Raw genomic sequence first — 21,363 nt, 5'->3', positions numbered from 1 at the left:
CTTGTACATGCCGTGTTTTGGTTAGGAAAGACGTTTGTTCTAGAGACGATGGTTGTAGGAGGTATTCATCATGATGTTTTTTTTCCTATCTGGATCTTTTTTATTGCAGAGGCTGTCTTTTTCATGGCCCCCCAGGAACAGGGAAAACACTAGTTGCTCGTGCACTTGCCAGTGAATATAGCCGATGTGACAGAAAAATATCATTTTTTATGAGAAATGCTTCGGACTGCATGAGAAAATACGTGGGGGAATCAGAACGCCAACTTCGTGTGTTATTTGAACAGGTAAGGTTGAAATGTGCAGTGTATTCTGTCAGAGTTGAAAACATAATTTTCTGTGGTCAACGTTTTTAAGTAGAACTTGCTCTTTTTTTGTATTTTGTTAGTTTTTTTTTCCCCACTGAAATGGAAATGCCAGTGTTTCTGCTGTGAATGTCAGCTGTAAGAACTACTGGAACGATTTGCTTCCTGTCACCCGGATACAGTGGGTTGACACAGGCTGCTGTCTTCTGTTAGTCATGCCAGATACTCCAGTAGCTGTATCAGTAGAGGTCCCAGAGGCTAAAGGGAAAAATCTAGTTTAGATGACATTCCAACCATGATGTTTTTGTGCATTTTTCCTTTAAATAATGCTGTTTTACTCTGTGTTTTCATGCTAGGCCTATCAGATGCGACCTTCAATTATTTTCTTTGACGAGATAGATGGTCTTGCTCCTGTGCGCTCCAGTAAACAAGACCACATTCATAGGTATTACAGTTTTGCACCTACACAAAATCTGCTTGATCTTTGGGGAAGTTTAAAAAAAAAAAAAAAAAAAAAGATGATGACCTGTTTAATGTACTGTGAACGTGTTAATTTACACGTTCATTTATCCTGAAAACTTGTAACTCAATGCCAAAACAGGTGATTTTAAACGATAGCTGAAACCACTTTACTAAGCCTGATATCAGCATGTGGTCTGTGTTAACTTCTATTTTTTATGCCTTAAAATGAGTCTTGTCCTTAAAGCTTCTCCTTTTTGACTACTCATGGAAGAAAGTCATGTGGAATGTAACAAAATTTACTGAACCAGTAAGTAAAAATTATATATTTCTATTAGTTCCATTGTTTCAACTCTTCTGACGCTTATGGATGGCATAGATAACAGAGGGGAGATTGTGGTAATTGGAGCTACCAACAGACTGGATTCTATAGATCCTGCTTTACGAAGACCAGGACGCTTTGACAGAGAGTTCCTCTTCAATTTGCCAAATAAAGAGGTGAGAACTTAAATTCAACATTAGTGCTACCATGGCAAAGTCCAACTTTATAGGAAAAAAAACTGACAACTTGAACAAGAGAGTGATAATGCGGAGACACTGCGTTGTTCCGTGGAGAGCAAATCTGGTACTGGATATATATGGTCAGGATGATACCACCAAGTAGTTAGTTCTATAATCAAACCTTTCATTCCCAAAGTTGTACCTGTTTGCTTAATTATTTAGTCCACTTGGGCGCTTTCATCATGAAGTTGTGTTTTTGGTCTCAGTCCTTCACTTATGAATGAATAGGGGACGTGTTTGCATTTGATTGTGCCCCAGATCAGTGGTAGTAGTTTGAGTCATAATTATTTTCTTTATAGTAATTGTAGCAATTTGAAACATCGTGCCAGAAGTGCATTCTGTGAATTTACTGACTGAAAAGCAACTGTGATGAAGTAATGAGACTGTCACAATGAAAGCTTGCTAAGTTTTAGAGAAGTTTTTTGGACAACAAAGAAATGTTTCTGGATAAATGTTTCATTACAGTATTTTCCTCTGGGTCATTAGGTCTCGTAGTTTGGAAACTTGTTTTGAAGCTATAAATGCCTTTTCTTTCATTGTAGGTTCCTAGAACCTATGGTTCAGTGTAACAAGTAAGAAATACTCAATTTCCTGGTTGAAAATGCAGAGTGTATATTAAATAACTGTAAAATACTTGAAAGTTGAGCAAGTAAGAAAAGCGTATTAATAGATGAGGGGTTTTGAGGGAGGACTGGTTTTTTTGTTTGTTTGTTTGTTTCTTGTTGGTATTTTTAAGGAAAACTTGGGACAAGCTAAAATGCAATGATTTTGCTTCCAGGCTAGAAAAGAAATTTTCAAGATTCATACTCGTGACTGGACCCCTAAGCCACCGGACATGTTGCTTGATGAACTAGCTGAGAAATGCATTGGTAAGACTGAAACCAAAATGGATTCTTGCTTGTGACCGAGTTGTAAAGAACCTTAGCTTGTACCAGGCAGTACCCAAGCTCTTGTGCCTTGCTGCACAGCTAGTCAACGAGGCAGCTGGCACACCTTCGTAGCAATCAGAGTTAGATGCTTTCATCTATTTACTCTTTGTTGTTGTTCCTCTTGTTGTCTGAGAACATTAAATGTTCTGGGGCATCTTCCTCAAGAATATAGTTTTTGATGAGGAGTCTGTTTCAGCTGCATAAGCGCAGGATATCAGGCAGTGAGCAACATGAAACTTCCCTGCAGAGCGGTAGCACTTTGAATTCCCTGTTAACCTGTTTGGTTTTGGCATTACAAATTCTTTAAATGTTGCATGTTGTAAACCTGTGCCTTGACTGATGTAACGTTTGATTTTTGTTTGTTAGGATACTGTGGTGCAGATATCAAATCCCTATGTACTGAAGCTGCTCTGTGCTCTCTGCGCCGATGCTATCCTCAGATTTATGCAAGTAGGGAGAAATTGCAACTAGACGTTAATTCTATTAAAATAAAAGCAAAGGACTTTTTCATGGCTATGAAGAAGGTTGTTCCAGCTTCAAACAGGATCGAGGCTTCACCCGTACAAGCACCATCACCCATTTTCAAGCCACTTTTTAAAAGATCAATAGAGAATATTTTACAAGTTGTGCAGAAGATCTTCCCGCATGCACAGCTTGCGCTAAAGAAGGATCAACAGCAAGGTATAGCCACAGCATCCACTTCTTTATTATTCTGCTAAAGCAAAAACTTGTGGTTTGTGCAATCAACTTAAACCTTTCAGACATAATGATGGTAGAATTTTATTATTTGCATGTGCATGTCTTTCTTTTGGGCATGTCTGGAATATAACACATAAGTTTTATTCTGGATTCAAAACTGAAATGCCAAATGGAAGCTCTGAATGACTCAATACACAGTAAAGGACGATGCGTTCTCTACTGAAGCATCCTGCTTCTGACGGCAGCTAAGATAATTAACATTTGTAGAGGTTGACTTGAGGTTTGAAGTATAAGGCACCTATTTTTCTTTAAAAAACAAAAGCTCAGATATTTGGAGGGGAAGCATTTCTAGGTCAATGTTTCTAATTCCTTTCTGAAGAATGTCAGGACCAGGATACAAGTGTAACTGGTCTAAGCTAAATAATTGTTTTAGCTATCATCATTTTTAACCAGTCTCCTAATTTAAATGTTTGTGGATCGTACTATACACGTGCATGTGAGATCAATTAGCATTGATACTTACTAGATGAATGGAATTCTGTGGCCATCACATCCTTAATCCCCGTGCTTTCATTGTGGGAACCTCCTCCAGAAAGAAATGGTCTTGTTTTTTTCTTTCTTTTTTTTTTTTTAGCTATTTAGCAACTGCAGAAATTGTTCGTAATCTCCTTTATTCTAAGGGGGAGAAAAAAATCACCGAGTAGCGTACCTTATATGTACACATCAGTAGGACTTAGTACAGCTTTGTAGGGCATTGTGCTATCTCCTTAGATCTGTGGTGGGATGAACTCTAGGAAATAGCTTTCAGTGTGTGCTCTCAAATGAAGAAAAGGTTTTGGCACTGATTTAGAAGCTGTATTAATGTAAGAGAACGAGACAAAGGCTATTCAGGAAAGTTAACAAACCTCTTTTGTCTTTTAGACCATTTAAATCCTATTTTACAAGATGATATGTTTGACAGTGATGACGATGCATCCTTGGTTTCTGGAGATGAATTAAAAGATGAAATGCCTGACGGACCAGAGAAAAAACGCCTCTGTTTCAGCAGGTAAAGAAAGATAGATCCCTGTTATGTTTAAATTCTCAGGTCTGCTGAGTCTTTGTAAACAGTTCCAGCTGTTAAAAGTGCGAGGGGTGGTAGACGAAGGGGTAACATCAAGTTTGTGTGTTGAAGGGGTGCTTGGTATTCACAAGAAGAAAGGGTGAAGGGACTAAAGTTGTAATGAAGTTGCTCTGAATGACCAAATTGAAAAGCCCGGGCTTCTCTTCCTGAGCCAAAGTGATCCGTAGACTACCAGAACACGTTGACTTAATCCATGGCATTCTTTGAAAGACTCAAGACCACATAAATGTCCTGTCTGTCCTTTTAGCTAAAAATACCCCAAATGTGTTTGTGTTGCCACCTTTTGCCCTTCTGTTTTCCAGGATTGTTAAACCAGTAGTGAATTATGTAGCAGAAAGAAAACTGAGAAATGGCTTGTTAAAACACCTTGAGAAAAATTTGAATGGTGTCTTTATTTGTTAAGCCACCAAGTTGTGTTAAATCTTTTGGTATTTTAGTATGGAAGTCATGCAAGCCCACAGTTGGAAGGGTAGATCATGTTGTTGCAGCAGGATCAGTTATTTTTCTCAGTTTCTATTGCTGAGATGTCCAGAAGATTTTCTGTGCTTTAGAGCAAGGCTAAGTCTCTAGCATCTTTGATTTAAGCCAGCAAAGGTACAGCCTGATTGTAGTGGGGAAACAAATGCTCCTCACAAAATAATTTCCTAGTAGTAAAGCAAGATAGCAGGGATATTAATTTGCAGTCTTGGTTTCCTAAAGAATAGGAAACATAAGGGAAGAAGATGAAACAATTGGAATGACTGAATAACTTAACTGGAAATCTTACATGTATTTAGTGTACCACTGCCATTTGGATTATTTGGGGAGGGAAAAGAAAGTCTATAGGAAAAGTACTTGGAACATCTGTGTGTCTATTCAGCACCTCATTTTATAAACTTGTTTTCTTAACTCTTGTTCTAGGAGTGCTTTCTGCGAACCAACATCATGCCGGCCCCGTCTGCTAATAGTAGGAAAAGAAGGGTACAGCCAGGTTTCTTACGTGGCACCCGCGGTGTTGCATGCTTTGGAGAAGTTTCCCATTCACACCCTGGACCTTTCTGTTCTGCTTACAAACGTTGCACCGCCAGAAGAAATCTGCGGACAGGTACCTTTTTTCTTTTTCTTCTCATCGGATTCACTGACTGTATGTAAAGGATCAATCGAGTTACAAGTAAGGTGAGCAAAATTCATTGGTAATGGAGGTGGCCTTGTTTTAATGTGCTGGGATGTTTGCTTCTGTCTGAAAATCCCCTTTTCTTTTAGACAGAAGCACAAACAATCTGGATGTTGTACACGTCCACGTTTTCCATACCCAATTTTACAGTGAGGATGTTGCTAGCAGCTCAGGAAGCTGGGCAGTGTTGCTAATAAACATCTCTTTGTGAAAAGAAATGCTGCTCATCTCCCTGGGATCCAGAAAGTAGTTCTCATTGCCTCCTAAGTCTGTGTGCTCCCAGTAGATGGCTCTGTATCAGACTGCATGTCGGCTACTTTTTGTAGCCTTCTTTTAAATTATATTAGTAAGGCAACCAAGGTTTGGGACTTCTGTTTGTTTTGTTTTCGCACGAACATGCACAACTTGTGCTGTTGCAGTATGTGTAATGAAAGCATTAACATTCACAAAACACTTCATTTGCACGCTGATGTGGTTTTAACTAGAAAAAATGAACAGATCTGGTGTTTTTACTTTTAGGCAAGAAATCCATTTTATTGTTTGGCATCACTACCTTAAAATATTTTTCCCTTTAGTGGAAACATTTGAGAGCCATACAAGTAAGGACAGACATGTTACACGACTGAATACTGATGTGTCCCATAAGAGGGACATTTCCTTTCTTTGTGATGCGATGATTGTGGCTGTGGCCATATAGCTATGGTGTCTAGCCACTGCCTGAATATATCCTTCCCATCTTCTGACTAGAGTTCTCCAAATACTGATCATCTGAAAGGGTGCACAGAGAAATTCCTTATGTGAAAGGATGCTTGCCACTCTGTCCACGTAGTTTCGTTTCATGGGGCAGTCAGATGGCTATGTAGCTATGTATTAACAGGTTATTCTACGTGTTTTAGTTTTCTTACCCAAGCTTTCCTTTTCACTAGCTGATCCGAAATGCTCAGAAGACAGCACCAAGCATAATTTATGTCCCAGATATCCATTTATGGTGGGACAACGCTGGACCTGCCTTGAAACTTACTTTTCTAACTCTACTACGTAACATTCCAGCATTTTTGCCAGTTTTGCTGCTTGCTACATCTGATGTACGTCACTCAGATCTCCCAGAAGAGGTATTTGTCAATACTTTTCTTACTATTTTTTCAGTTTCTTGTAATTTATGAATGCTTTCAGCATCAAAATGCTGTGCTTTGTTAAATGCATGCTGTTATTACTCAGGCACCCTAACAAATCTCTTAAAATTTGCTTAGAGAAAAAGAATACTGTGAAAGCATCTGCTTAAGGTCAAGCAAGGGACTTTCACCCCCTTCTCACGCATGCAAATAATAAATTAATACAATAATTCCGGTGGCTACAAAGTGGTTCAGTCAAGAATATGCAGTGCTTGAAATGACAAGAGGATGTCTTTACTGAAGAGATTTCTTCTGGCAGTCTGCCATTCCATGCAATGTTGGGTAAACTGCTAATAATGCAATTTAGTAGAGAATTGAAACACTTTGATTAAAAAAAAAAAAAAAAAATCAGTTTCTTTCTCCATATAGGCCAAAGCTTTCCAAGCTGGAAAGCTGAGTTCCAATTTCTGCTAAAGTAACTTTGGAATCGAATTCTAGTTGTATTCCTAAATAAACTGTAGTAAAAGTACATGCAGAACTTTACTGACTTCTGAGAGTTTACATGAAGGGAAGGTGCCCAAAACAGGAACATGCTGTTCCCATTCGGATTATTTTGTCTCAGTTATTGGGGGAAGAGAACGGGTCTTACCCAGACGTGTTTATTATCAACTGCTTTGAAAGTGCTTGAGTTCCCACAGAAGTTTTTGTACAGGTTCTAAATTCCTTCTAAAATAAGTAGTGAAATTCCTTACCTACCTTTTAATACTAGAACTTGAAAATGGAGGAAGACGTAGAGGTACTAGCTACTTCAGACACCTTTTGATACAGAAATAAAAACTCAGCAAAAAGCCCGCACTTGTCTGCTGAAGCCTTTCTCTTCCCTCTATAGCCATAAAGGTTCTAACTAAAGGATGCAGCAAGGCAAGTAAATACAAAGGAAGCGATGTTGGATGTGGTGAAAGCCATTACTTTATCAGTGTAGCGTACAATCCCTTCACCGAGATTTAATTCTACAGGTGATTCTTAAAGGTGATATTTGAATTTGCCGTGCCAGCCTGTGAAAATGTAGCCCTTTAAGGCCAGGAAGATAACTTTTTTCAGTTTGTGTTCTTCAGGTTATTATTAGTTTTAAAAGATACTCGTCTTTTTGGAATAGCATATGAGTTTTTGTGGCCTTAAATCTGAAATGTTTTTCCTCCTTCTGCTTTAGATCCAAAAATTATTTAATAAGGAATTTGGAGAAGTTTTCAATCTTGAGTTGCCTGGTAGGGCAGAGAGAGCAGCTCTTTTTGAGGACCTAATTCTAAATCAAGTGGCTAAGCCTCCTGTAAAGAAAAGAGGTGAGGAGGATATAAGAAGTACATCTAAAACTTTCCTATCTAAGTTACTAGCTCTTTGGGATTTGCTTTGGTGGTCATTTTCTGTCAGTAATTTGTCATATGCTTGTATTTGAGTACTGTAAATTGGCTAATTTTTCCTGATTAATTGAAGTTCATCGGACATTGGAAGTCGTGCCTGTAGCACCAGCAGCTGAGCCTCAGAAGCCACAAGAGGAAGAAGTAGGGATGCTGGAGGAGGAAGAGGAGGATACCTTGCGTGAACTTAGAATTTTCTTGAGGGACGTTACTCACAGACTTGCCACTGACAGACGTTTCAGGGAATTTGCAAAGCCCGTTGACCCACAGAAGGTAAACTAGCGCTGATCTGTGTGTGTCTGTAACTTCTCAGTGTTTGTATTTCTCAGCGTTTTGGGGAAGGTTCCAGTTGTTTTTAGGGCTGCAATATTAGGATTTTGCAAGAAGCAGAGGCAGTGCTTTTACTTCTGCTGACTCTCAAATGTCTCTTACCGGATTGTTCGCTGAAAGCCCTGGTTTCATTCTAAAAAGCCAGTCCAAATGCCAACACAGTTTGCTCGTGAAAAGGCTTTGATATGTAGGCATGTCACAGCACTGAAAAGCACAGAGATCTTTCCTTATAATTACAAACGGTATTTACAGGACTACTTTAATGAAGTCTAAAGCCCTTTATTGGACTGTCAGTTCCTGTGGGAACAGGAATAGGAGCAGCAGTTTGTAAAAATGAGTTTTGAGATCCTGTTCTCTGTTTCATCTGGAACTCCTCAATAAGAATCAGCCATAAGTGCAGTGTGTTTTCTTTTTCCTCCAGTTGGCTGCTTAGAGCCCTTTTTCTCCTTAATTGATTAGATAAGCCTAAACTAGGGGCATATATTTCAAAGACAGATGTAACTTGACTATACCTGTGGATTAGCAAAGTCCTCTTCATGTGGGCATCCACTGGCTTTTCTTCCCCTTTTCTCCTAGGTTCTTGAGCTGTGAAAAATCTAGCCAGATCCATATGTCCTCATCTGAACTAGTCCTTAGGCTCCTCTTATGGTCTGAGGGAAGAAATCAGCACCTCTGGGCCCAGTTATCTCATTCTAAAGTAGATGCCTGCACTGGGTACTTCACAGGTGCAATTCATGCACCTTTTCCTCAATGACGACAACAAAGAGAATGTCGGATGGCTTACTCAGCTTTCACTGTTGTGATTTTCTGAAGCAAAGTGAAATGAATCTCCCACCCTCAGTGTTTCTTCTCTACCATGCACGTGCTTCTGACCTCCCTGCTTCTTGTTGTCCTCTCCTAGCAGCTCTAATGCCAGTTGAAAGAGCCCTTCCATTTTTGAGAAGCAAACTGGTTAATTTCAGCATCTTCTGATGCATCACAAATGTTCAGAGTTTTTAGGAAGTCGTTTATGTAAAGTTTTCAGAATAATTTTGGTAGACAGTGTGCAAGGTTAAGAAAACCTCTGAATGCTCGTATTTGATCTGCAGGTACCTGACTATGCCACAAGGATTAAAGAGCCGATGGATCTTTCCACAGTTCTGACTAAAATTGACTCGCGCCAGTACCTCACTGCAGGAGACTATCTGAAGGACATCGATCTAATCTGTAACAATGCCTTAGAGTACTACCCGGATCAAAGATCTACAGGTGAGGATGTGCTTTTTAGCCCTAGTTTAAAAAATCTGTCAAACGTATAGATGGATAAATGCTGTGTGCGGACAATAGACTTCGGGTGGATTAGATGATTTTGGACGTCCACAGAGAACATCTCTTACCACATTGTAAATAATTTATCATTTTGCTACTTGGCCATGGAATTGTGATATAAGTGTTCCCAAGGAACCAGTGCTTTTGTTTTAATTAACTTCTATGTTGTTACGCTGAAAATATTCACTGAGAGAACCTTTCGGAACCAACCTCTGAAGAAAGTGATTTTTTTCTGTGATCAAAACAGTTTCATTGGTTGGTAGACAACATTCAGTTAAAGTCTGTAAAATTTCAGATCGTCACAGAGCCTATGTTTTGCAAGACACTGCATATTCAATGGTGAGGAACGAAATGGAGACAGAGTTTGGACGACTTTGTGAACAAATTAAAGAATCTCGTGAGAAAAGAGGTACGTGCTTTAACACTAAGGATTTTAAGACTTGTCTCTGCGTTTGTAACTGAAAATGCACGACGAAGATCTTTGGTATCTATTCTTTATTGCAAGGTCGCACCTCTCCAGCGTGTGCTCCATGCGACAACTCCAAGTCACCACAGCAGAACCCTGCTCCTGAAGACGACAAACCAGATGAAGAGAGTAATGAAAATGAGGAGATGACAGCGGCACCTGTAGATGCCAGTACACCCATTTCTAATGGCAAGTTGCATTTTATTCAGCTGCTCTTGTCATTCCTACCTTCTCTGTTCTTGATGCGCAACAGGTGTCTCTGATGCCTGGCTCTTTATGCCAGAGGTATTTTGTTTTCAAATGTACTTCAAAATGTGAGAGAGAAATCCAGAGGTCATTCATTCCATATAGTTATGAATTAAAGTTCAAAGGAAGTTGCTTTACAATATTAAAAAAAAAAAAAAAAAAAAAAAAAACAACTTTGATGGCCCAATTGACATTTAGTCGCCCCTAAATTGCAAATTCTTGAGGTAAAAAATGTTGTGGGTGGCAGTTTCTGAATACTTATCTAGTTTTTAATTATGCACAATGGTATTTTTACCCCCACTCCACCCCTCCCTTCCCCAAATGCTAAAATCCTAGCTACCTCATCCTGTGATTTCCAGTTGAAGGAGGGAAGTCTAACTAGTGAGAGTGGGAATTTTGCCATGTACTCCACCCATATCCTTTTGCGATACTATATGAATACTACGAGTGTTGGGCAAAACCACAAAGTTTGTTTTTTCACAAAAGGTTTACCGAATCAGGAAGCATACGAGGTATAAGTCTTCCCGTTTTTTTTCCTTTGAATATTCCCTTAAAACTGTCTCATTAATTAAACTCTTCCAAAGACGTATTCAGCTTTGGAAGTCTTCAGCTTGATACCAGACTCGAAGGAGAGCTTCTTTCCAGAGGCTTTTATGATGTTCATCTGTATTAGTTCATGTAGTAAGAGAGTGACTTTATCAAATAACCTCACGTTGTATTAATACTGCCCATCCAAAGCAAGAATCCTCAGCATGTAAAATCCTGAAAGTGACTGTTTAGTGAATGAAATTCTGTAGCTGTGTGTGTGGTTTGTTTCTTGTTTTTAATCTTAATAGCAAACTGACCCCATGAACTTTCAACTCTTTTCTCAGCATATGTAGGGATATAGGCAGTGGTAGCTCAGTTCCTCTGTTTTCCTTGTCAGTCGAGTAAGATGAAGATAATGGATTTTGAAGAAAGAATTCTTTTGGTTATGTTTTGGATTATTTTTTTATGGTGTCTCTTTGTAGGTGTGTCAGAAAGAAAGCGCAGAAGGAACAACTGTGCGCGTGCTGCAGCAAAGAGAAGGAGGAGTTCTCAATTCGATAAAGAGAACAGAATACCAACAGGTGACCAAAACAATAGTGCTGAAGAAGAGTTTGTGGAAAAACACGTTTCTGACATATGTCAAGTGAAACTTAACACTGAAAAGGAAAGTGCTAAGCTTTGTGGATATTCGACACCAAGATGGGGAACTGTAACTAATGAAAATCCAAGTTCAAATGGTAAGGGAGAAGTCCAACAGGTCCTTTAGCACCTTATTCTTGCTGAGGAGGATTGCACTATTTATTAGCTTTAGCCTTCAATTTCACTCTGTTTTTGCTGTTACAGCTCTCAAAAATCATCACACAGTTTATTCCATAATGATGTTGCTCTTCTAATGGTGCAAGCCAAGCCCACATGTTTGTGTAGGTGCTGGTGTTTTGATTCTAAAGTCTGTTTTTTTCTAATGGTACCTAACTGAAAGCCAGCAGTCACTGCCAGTCACTGCCATTCTTTTATTGTACGAGGTGCTTTCCAATAACGAGCAGCTTAGGTGAAGAAGCTGCACTTCAAGATGCGTGGATCCAGAGTAACATGTGGAATAGGAGCCTTAAGCCCTAATGTTGTACCCTAAGATGTGTTCCCTAACCTGAATTGGCAACATGACTCTTTTTTTCCACTATTAACCTTCTCATGACTGCTTTTTGTTTGTTTGTGGGTATTTTTGTTTGCTTTTTTTGTTGGTCTTAGTTTCTAATTTTTATGGAGCAGTGACTTTAGCTGGAAAGATGGGAGAAGCCAAGTATTTCTCAGTGAAGACGATAACAATTCTGTCTCTGTATTATCAGAACGAGACTGTTTTGCAGGTACAGGATACTTCACTGAGACTGTATTCTAGATAAACAGAAAACCTGACTGAAGAAATTTGTGTCCTTCCAGATTCCTGGGCATTTCAAGCAGAGACTCCTGAATGTTCTTGGGAAGAAGACCAGCAACAGACAAGGGATGAGAACACTGTAAAAGTTCCTACAGAGACAGACTACACAGTTATCGTGGATCGCTCTGAGCTCAAAGTATGTCTAATTTCAGCTTTTTTTTAATGCTCAAATAGGACATATTCCTGCGACATGTAAAATTGCAAATCAAGCCCATTATTAACCAATGCCAATTAAAACAATTAATTGGAAGGACATATAGATAGTGAAATAATTCAGCCTGAAATGCTGAATTATTTCACTGTGACTGTTTAGTTTCCACAGCTCGTGTAGATTTCTGTAGGCTACCATTTGCTTCTGGTCATCTGTAGTTTAGGAGACAGATTCTTTGCCTAATCTTTAAGATAAAAGGCCTTGCTGAATTTTAAAATACCACACTGTCAACCTGCTAGTACCATTATGGATATTATTTTTAATGATTCGTAATTCTTATGATGGGTTTGAGGGCTTTTATTTGGGGATTTTTTTTCATGCTTTGATGTATTAAGAACCTGAAAAGGATCTTTATTTCTTGCAGTGATGATTTTAAACCTGAAGTTAGCAGGTTGACGTAAACTAGCTAGCCATGGAGAAGTGACTACTGTTCTGAAATTCCTTGAAAGTGCAGTATTAGAATTTCTTATATTGTGTGTGTCTGTATATATACATGAGGGAGGCAGAGTTTGCTGATAAGATGATAAGCAGCATTATTTCCAGGGGGCAGTCGTATTTCCATTTGGTATGGCTGCTCCCTAAAGCCAAATACTCGCAGGCTCACACAGCTAATGGACAGCTGTGGCAGTGGAAGAAGGTGCTGCCACTAGCTTGTCCCTGTTGCTGTGCCAGAGATGATCACCTCTGCATCTTTGGTAATAGAAATGACTGTGTGAGAGAGAGGTGATTGCTCCAAGCAGTCACTTTGCTATTTACCCACCCCTGAATTTAAAGGTAGGATTGAGCAAACGAATCCACCTTTGCTCTGGGTGTTTGAGCAATCTGTTCTGCCAGCAGAGTTGTAGGCATGGCACACGTGGGTAAAGGTAATCACCTAAGGGTGCTTCCTTTTCCAGCTGGCACAGCTGTATCTACAAGATCTGCAGCCTTTTTACAGTGCCCCGCGCTGCTGCAACGCTTCTCTAATGAACTGCAACAGTGGCTTTGCTGTGGCAGCAGCTGTCCTACATTGAGGATCGTGTCATTCCCTGCTGCTTTGGGAGCAGTCGACTTGCAATTACGACCATCGATGTGATAGATTGACTAGTAGTAAAAGATTGTCTGAAATTTCAGCCTTTCCTTTCTCTGAACTATGAAAAATTAACTCATTTTCCCTGCTGAAATCTCATGGGATATTTAATCTGTTCTCTGAAGTGTCACATTTTATTTAATAGCGTAAGAAAAAGTAGGATGTCACTTGTATTGTTACTGTTCAACCTTCGAAAACATATAGAGTGTATTCAAAGGATCTTGTACTATTCTAAAGTTGTTGTTGTGCTCCATTGTTGTCTTCAGAAACTGTTACACTTTGTCACTAAGATAACGAAGAGATTGGACATGCATCACCTGGAAAAAGTGTATGGCGTCATTATTCAGTGCATTTACAATCATCGAGAAGACTACGACAAAACCGATTTGGTGGAGGTAATTTTTGTTTTGAATTCTAGCACTTTCTGTCACTGTTAGGCAGTATTTGTGTGTTCTGGTTATCGTGGTTGTTTAGCATTGCTCTTTACTGCTTATCTGTCTGTGCACAGACGACAACAACAGTACGACTTCTCCCTTTCAGTCTGGAAGACGTTTATCCATCTTGCAAAACCATTGTTATATTTGGCATAATTGTTGGCAGTTTCTGCAGGAAAAAGCTTGAACTTGAAGACAATGGGTCCACCCACACAGCCCTTTCAAAGCAGTTAACCTTAGTCTGTCAGTAGTTTTCCTTGAGAACCATTTTGGGAGCGGGAGGACTACGAAGGGAAGGTGCTTTTCTAAGTCTTTCACTTGCTCTCTCCCTCTACAGCCAGTCATGCACGGTGATAGCAGTTGTTCCATCCTTATAGAGAAATTTAAGTATATAACAAGAGTTTGAGACTTCTCTCTAGTCACACTCGAATCTCTTTTTAACTAATGCGCTTGAGCATCTGTCACTGGGGAGATTTCTGCCTGTGCCAGTTTTACACTGAGTCAAATTCTCTGGTCTCTTCCTGTAAAAGATGATTTCTGAGTTGTCCAAACTCCTCAGAAATCTGCGTGAGGCGTCCATGGTCCAAGTCAGGTGTTCCCAGTATACGCTGGATATTCACTCTTCACATTGAAGATCCTTGAACCCATTTATCTTAGAGTTGCTTGTGCTTGAGAACAGATAAAATGTGTTGTGTCGATCAGTCTGCCTTAAAAAGAGAGTGCCTCTTTTTTTTAGGCACTGGTCATCTCGATCTCTTCTTCCACATCTGATAAAGAGTTAGAACGCACACTCTGTTCTGCCTGTGAGAGGATTATTTAGATTCAGGGAGGCCACTCCTGAAAAAAAAAATGAGATCTTTTAGCTCGAGAAGGGATTTATTTATGTTATCTCATGGCCTGTGAACTTTTGTAACTTAACATTTAATTGAAGTATTAGAAGTTAAGTAGCTTTCTTGGTTTTCTATTTCTTCCTTTAGCTTAGGCAAACAAATCTCTCCTCTTCAGAGTGCACTGTACAAGTTAGTCAGGAGCATGCTCTACTGTATGGAGAGAGAGAGAACTTAAGGAGTAATTATTCAAAGGCCAGAAATTAACTAGAGCTTGTTGTGGCTTCTCAGGAACTGTTTCTTCTTTCTAATTGTTGTGAAACCACTGCTGAGAGAGATCCATGTAGTTGATATCCTCCTCTCTCTTTTGGATGTATAAGGATGCCTCTGAAGCTAGAAGGGGTAATAGGCCGTTGTGATGGTGGTAGCACACTGTTTGCTAAATATGACTAACCATGTATTACAAATTATTTTTATAGTAATAGAAAGTGTTCTTAAGCTTTCATTTGTGCTTACTGCTATTTTGTCTTTTTTTTTCTTCCTAGGAAATTAAGAAAGAAATCTCAGCCTTCTGGTCCAACACGTAGTACAATTTAGTCAATAGTGTCTCATATAGGTATATAAAATTTCATATATAGGTATTTTAAGATATTTTAAACAAATTTGTTTATTTGACCTTTCTTCAATATACTTAAGTACTTTTATTTGATATTTTTGTTCTATATCTGTAGCTCTCTATTTATTATCCTATACATGCATATATACGTGTATGTATATAGCATGATAAATAGCAAGCTTGGCAGAAGGAATGGAATATACAGAGTCTTCTGAAATCACAGGACATGACTTTCATTTCCATTACACAACACCTTAATTTTCCATCTTCTTTTTATCGGAGCTACTGCTGACAGTGCCTATGTAACACTGTAGATTTGAACGTCTTTCGGATACTGCCAATACCTCTTTTTAAAAGAAAATGACTGAAAACTGGATAGACTTTTAACGGACTTTGTCAGCTCTTCAGAATATATTTGTCTGAAGTAACCTGTGGTGCTCCGTATTCCACTGGACGCTACATAAATGTCTTAAAAGAAACCTATATATGAAATGCAAATCCTTCAGAAACCTCTTATTGCAGTTTAGTGCAGGAGGTATTTTTATGTCCTATAAAAACTTGTAAACCTCCTTGACCTTAGTGCAGGAGGTATCTATTTTTATAATTTACTGATAGCACCTTAAAGGGCTTTCATAGTATTAACATGCTAGAGAAAGTATGTGGGAGAAACACTTTCCACAAACACAAGATTTTTGCCTATTAAAAGTAAACGACACAAACTGAAGCAAAGCAAGATTTGCTTATTGCAACTTTCTAGTGCAAAGCTAAGTCTTGCTTCTAACAATGACAGTGTTGCTGATACCAGAGAATGCCATTTTAATACGAAAAACTAGTTACAAGAAAGCCTTATAGTTGAATAAATTGTTTTCTACTGACCTGGAGATAATTATAGATATTTATTTTCATAAAAATGAATATATTGCTGGTGATAAATATATTTAAATAAACAGAAAGCAATATTCTGTTTGAAGGATACCTCTTCAACCCAGCAGAGAAAAATTTCTCTGAATTTCACAGATATTTAAGTTAAGGCAGGAAAGGTTTAATTTTTTTGAAAATAAGATTCTGTATCAGCTGTGCTAAAATACGCAGCAGGATATGTTGCTGTTGTGTTGTCACATCTCGTACACAACACCTAGTGATGGTGAATACCTAACTGTGCAATCTCTATGTCTGTTTTTCTTAAGAAAAAAGAAACACACGTGTAGCTTTTTAGCATCTGTCCCAATATCAGTGTAGTATTAAGAATTTTTTCTTTCATGTGTATTGTTTGGCTATGTAATAATAAAAAGTGAGCCACCATCTGTTTTGTTGTTGTCATCGTTTTTTAATCTTACACTTAAAACTGTATAAACTTTTAAAAAAAAGTTTGTGAGCAGCTTACCCCATTCTTGTTGTCTTGGTTATATGTCAAAGGCAAACACAGGAGGAAGAAAAATATATATTGAAAATTTACATTTTAATGTATTACTATACTGAAAAGGTAATAAAGGAGTCGACCTCGTTTTTCCTTAAACTATTATTCAACTTGGTTAATGTCACAGATTTTTAGAACCACAGAATCATAGAATATCCCAAGTTGGAAGGGCCCCCTAAGGATCATCGAGTCCAGCTCCTGGCACTACACAGGTCTACCCCAAAATTCAGGCCATGTGACTAAGAGCACAGTCCAAATGCTTCTTAAACTCCAACAGGCTTGGTGCAGCAACTGCTTCCCTGGGGAGCCTGTTCCAGTGTGCAACCACCCTCTCGGTGAAGAACCTCGTCCTGATGTCCAGCCCGAACCTCCCCTGCCTCAGCTTGGCACCATTCCCTCAGGTCCTGTCACTGGTCTCTGAAGAGGACAGCTTGGTGCCTGCCCCTCCACTCCCTCTCTGGGTACAGAACTGGCTGGAGGGCTGTGCCCAGTGGCTTGTGGCTAATTAAGTCCAGCTGGTGTCCCATTACAAGTGGTGCCCCCCAGGGGTCGGTACTGGGGCATATCTTGTTTCATACCTTTATTGATGACCCAGATGAGGGGATGGAGCGTACCCTCAGTAAGGTGCCAGATGACACTGTCGTGGTTCCGCTCGAGTGGGCAGCCGAGCTCCACCACAGCCGCTCTCTCCCTCCCCCTTCTCAAAGAGGAATGGGGAGAAAATATGTGAAAAGGGCTCAAAGGTTGAGATAAGGACGAGAAAATCACACAGTAATGATTGTAACAGGCATAACAGACTCGGCATAGGGAGAGAGTAAGATTTATTGCTTATTACTAACAAGCTAGAGAAGTGAGAAACAAAGGAAAGAAACCAAAAGCACCTTCCCCCCATCCACCCTCTTCCACCTCCTCCCCCCGAGCAGCGCAGGGGGAATGGGGGTTATGGTCAGTCTACAGCACTTCTTCTCTGCCGCTCCTTCTCGGTCACTCTCATCCCCTGTGCTGTGGGGTCCCTCCCACGGGATGCAGTCCTTGATGATCCAGCATAGGCTTCCCAGAGGCAGCAGCTCTTCCAGTGCTGCTCCAGATATGGGTCCGTACCATGGGGTCCATCCCTCAGGAGGAAACTGCTCCAACCTGGCTCCTCCACGGGCAGCAGCTCCTGCCAGGTCACCTGCTCCTGCGTGGGCTCCTCTCCACGGGCTGCAGCGTGGAACCCTGCTCCACCGTGGTACTCCATGGGCTGCAGGGGGACATCCTGCTTCACCATGGTCCTCACCACAGGCCGCAGGGGAATTCTGCTCCAGCACCTGGAGCACATTTCCCCCTCCTTCTGCACTGACCTTGGCGCCTGCAAGGCCATTCCTCACTCCTCTCACTCTCCCAGCTGCTGTGTGTTGCAACATTTTTTTCCCTGTCTTAAATCTGCTCTCACACAGGCGCAAAACAACATCGCTTATTGGCTCAGCTCTGGAAAACGGTGAGGCCCTACCAAACATGGGGCAGCTTCTAGATCCTTCTCACAGAAACCGCCCCTATGGCCCCGTGCTACCAAAACCTTGCCACTACAGACACCCACTACAGACACCAAGCTGGGAGATAGTGTCGACCTGCCTGAGGGTAGGACGGCCCTTCAGAGGGCCCTGGATAGGCCGGACTGCTGGGCTGAGTTGAATGGGGTGAGGTTTAACAAGGCCAGCCATGTGCCAGGTCCTGCACTTTGGCCACAAGAAGCCCATGCAATTCCGTAGGCTTGGGGCAGAGTGGCTAGAAAATTATGAAGAGGAAGGGGACCTGGGAGTGTTGATCGATGCTCGGCAGAACACAAGCCAGCTGTGTGCCCAGGTGGCCAAGAAGGCCAATGGCATCCTGGCCTGCATTAGAAATAGTGCAGCCAGCAGGAGCAGGGAGGTGATCGTCCTCCTGTACTCTGCTCTGGTGAGGCCGCCCCTCAAGTGCTGTGCTCAGCTCTGGGCCCCTCAGTCCCAGAAGGACATCGAGGCCCTGGAGCGTGCCCAGAGCAGGGCTACGAGGCTGGGGAAGGGCCTGGGGCACAAGGCCTGTGAGGAGCGGCTGAGGGAGCTGGGGGTGGTTGGTCTGGGTAAGAGGAGGCTCAGGGGAGACCTCATTGTACTCTACAAATTCCTGAAGGGAGGTTGTGATGAGGAGGGGGTCAGTCTCTTTTCTCAGATAACTAATGATAGGACTTGAGAAAATGGCCATAAGTTGTGCCTGGGGAGATTTAGATAAGATATCGGGAAAAACTTTTTCTCTCCGAGAGCCGTGAGGCACTGGAACGGCCTGCCCAGGGAGGTGGTGGAGTCACCGTCCCTGGGGGTGTTCAGGAAGCGCCTGGACAAGGTGCACGAGATATGATTTAGTAGCTTAGTGGGTAGCAATGGTAATAGAAGGATGGTTGGACTAGATGATCCTGTGGGTCCTTTCCAAGCTTGTGTTTCTATGATTCTTTCATGAGGAAGCTGTAGACCACGATGAGGTCTCCCCTCAGCCTGCTCCTTTCCAGGCCGAACGGGCCCAGTGCCCTCAGCCACTCCTCATATGTCTTCCCCTCAAGGCCCTTCACCATCTTCGTAGCTCTTCTCTGGACACTCTCCAACAGTTTAATGTTCTTTTTGTACTGTGGTGCCCAGAACTGCACACAGTGCTCGAGGTGAGGCCGCACAGCGCAGAGCAGTGCAGGACAATCACCTCCCTCAACCAACTAGCAGTGCCGTGCTTGATGCACCCCAGGACACGGTTGGCCCTCCTGGCTGCCAGGGCACACTGCTGGGTCATACTCAACTTGCTGTCAACCACAACCCCCCTAGATCCGTCTCTGCAGGGCTGCTCTCCAGCATCTCATCGCCCAGTCTGTACATATAACCAGGGTTGCCCCATCCCAGGTGCAGGACCCGGCACTTGCTCTTGTAAAACTTCATGCGGTTGGTGATCGCCCAGCTCTCCAATCTGTCCAGATCTCTCTGCAAGGCCTTTCCACCCTCAACAGTCAACAACTTCAAGTTGAGTGTCATCAGCAAATTTGCTCAAGACACCTTCTAGTCCTACATCCAAATTGTTTATAAAAGCATTGAAAAGAACTGGCCCTAAAACGGAGCCCTGGGGGACCCCACTGGTGACCAGCCACCAGCCTGATGTAGCCCCGTTTACCATAACCCTCGGAGCCCTACCTGTCAGACATTGTTCACCCATTGTATGATGTTTTTTTATCTATGCTTGACATTTTTAATGAGATTGTGTATATGGTTTGCTTATCTTGTTCTCTAAAATGACTTTTTGAGAAATCCTTTAATAAACATGAAGTTGAGGGATCACAGACAAGACAGGTGAAAATAACTTCTGAGGTGCTCAAAAGAGTACACACCATAAAAATATCCATTTGTGCTTCCTAGCTTTTTTCCTCATCTGTTAGAAGTGCATTGTCATCTTTCTCCTGTGACTGCATTCTACAGGGCTGAGTTTTTGGGATGCTAGCTAGCACTCCTGAGCACATTACTTCAGGTTTCTAGGCCAGTCTAATAAGCGTCTTCCACCACTGAGGCACCAGTATGAATATGAACCAGTCCTTTTTGTTAGAATTGTAGAATTTGTACTGGGGAGCCCAGAACTGCTGGACACAGTACTCCAAGTCTAACTTTTCTCAATTGTTTCAGGATCTATCTATGCCATATAAACCATGGAGCTTTCTAGGCAAACACTGGCAAATCGTGAGCCAAGTGCAACTCAATGCTGATGTTTCCATCAGTGTGTTAGGGGTGGCAGCCTTTTCCAAGACTGACCTACGCCTGGCACCTGGTCTTCCACGTTTCAGTAGATGTACAGAAGGGAACAAAGAGCTGTGTTGTTAGCACTGTATTTAAAAAGCTACCGTGAAGAAGATGCCTGTGTTGAGCGGACAACAGGAAGCTTTCATTGCATCTCCAGGCAAAGGAGAGGAAAAAAAAATATCACTGAGGCAAAAATGTGTTTCTTCTTATCCACTTCAAGACGATGTTGAAAACCTGGTATCCTAAATGCATCTTTACCTATGGAACCACAGTCAGCTCATTGCATTGCAACTGGAAAATTTCATACTTAAAAGGGAATGACAGGCAATGAGGAAGCAGGAGTGTTCCTGGCATCAAAACTTTTGCTCTTCAAAGTTTTGGGCAAACTTCTCCCCGTTATTAGTCTGGAGAGAAGACCTTCACAGTTAAAAAAAATATATATATATATAAAGGTGTAAATCTCGGTTCTACATGAACAGCTGTCACAGCTAAGGGTTCCCAGAAGCCCCATTCTGTTTTTTCTGACTTGGGGAAAAGATCAACTTTTAGCGTCTGAGGTAAAAACATTGCTAAAAGCAGCGGTATGTGGAAACACAGCGTATCGAAGAGAAGTACGTAGTGGGAGTTAAAGCGAAGCGTAGACTAAGATATCTGGACACGTATTGAAGGAAGAGCTCCTCTTTATTCAACTTGGAGGTGGACAAAAAGGGGTTGGGGGTGGGTTTTTTGTTTGTTCGCTCTTTGTTTGTTTTTTCTCCAAAGGCTTTGGGGGTGTCCCAGCCAGCCCCGGAGGGCATTCCTCCCTCAGCACCGGGCACCTGAGGGGAACTCGGGGCTGGAGAAGAAGCCGAGGGATGGCAGCCGGGCGCCCTCAGCGCCTTTATGCCCTGAGCCGAGCCGAGCCGAGCCGGGCCGGGCCGGGCCGGCCACCGCCTGCCGGG

General features: G+C 41.5%; 1 protein-coding gene across 3 annotated transcripts in view; it reads left to right on the top strand.

The window, feature by feature from the left end:
* ATAD2 (ATPase family AAA domain containing 2) overlaps window positions 1–16,522 on the top strand; it is a 29,733-nt gene extending 13,211 nt beyond the window's left edge. Inside the window, exons 12-28 of one of the 3 annotated variants that reach the window (XM_068672593.1) lie at window positions 110–284; window positions 659–747; window positions 1,100–1,259; window positions 2,101–2,191; window positions 2,618–2,932; window positions 3,872–3,998; window positions 4,974–5,157; window positions 6,153–6,338; window positions 7,549–7,678; window positions 7,830–8,026; window positions 9,172–9,331; window positions 9,687–9,800; window positions 9,897–10,046; window positions 11,114–11,368; window positions 12,066–12,199; window positions 13,610–13,738; window positions 15,150–16,522. In XM_068672593.1, coding sequence (XP_068528694.1) covers window positions 110–284; window positions 659–747; window positions 1,100–1,259; window positions 2,101–2,191; window positions 2,618–2,932; window positions 3,872–3,998; window positions 4,974–5,157; window positions 6,153–6,338; window positions 7,549–7,678; window positions 7,830–8,026; window positions 9,172–9,331; window positions 9,687–9,800; window positions 9,897–10,046; window positions 11,114–11,368; window positions 12,066–12,199; window positions 13,610–13,738; window positions 15,150–15,191 — 2,638 coding nt within the window. In that variant the 3' untranslated portion in view covers window positions 15,192–16,522. Of the gene's footprint in view, window positions 1–109; window positions 285–658; window positions 748–1,099; window positions 1,260–2,100; window positions 2,192–2,617; window positions 2,933–3,871; window positions 3,999–4,973; window positions 5,158–6,152; window positions 6,339–7,548; window positions 7,679–7,829; window positions 8,027–9,171; window positions 9,332–9,686; window positions 9,801–9,896; window positions 10,047–11,113; window positions 11,369–12,065; window positions 12,200–13,170; window positions 13,583–13,609; window positions 13,739–14,307; window positions 15,079–15,149 lie in introns of those variants that run through there. The other 2 variants (XM_068672592.1, XM_068672594.1) reach the window with 2 other exon arrangements.
* Window positions 16,523–21,363: the final 4,841 nt, after the last annotated feature.

Source organism: Anas acuta, chromosome 2 (genome assembly GCF_963932015.1).
Source record: "Anas acuta chromosome 2, bAnaAcu1.1, whole genome shotgun sequence".
In the NCBI taxonomy this organism is placed as follows: domain Eukaryota; kingdom Metazoa; phylum Chordata; class Aves; order Anseriformes; family Anatidae; genus Anas; species Anas acuta.
This window is presented reverse-complemented; position numbering and strand designations above follow the sequence as displayed.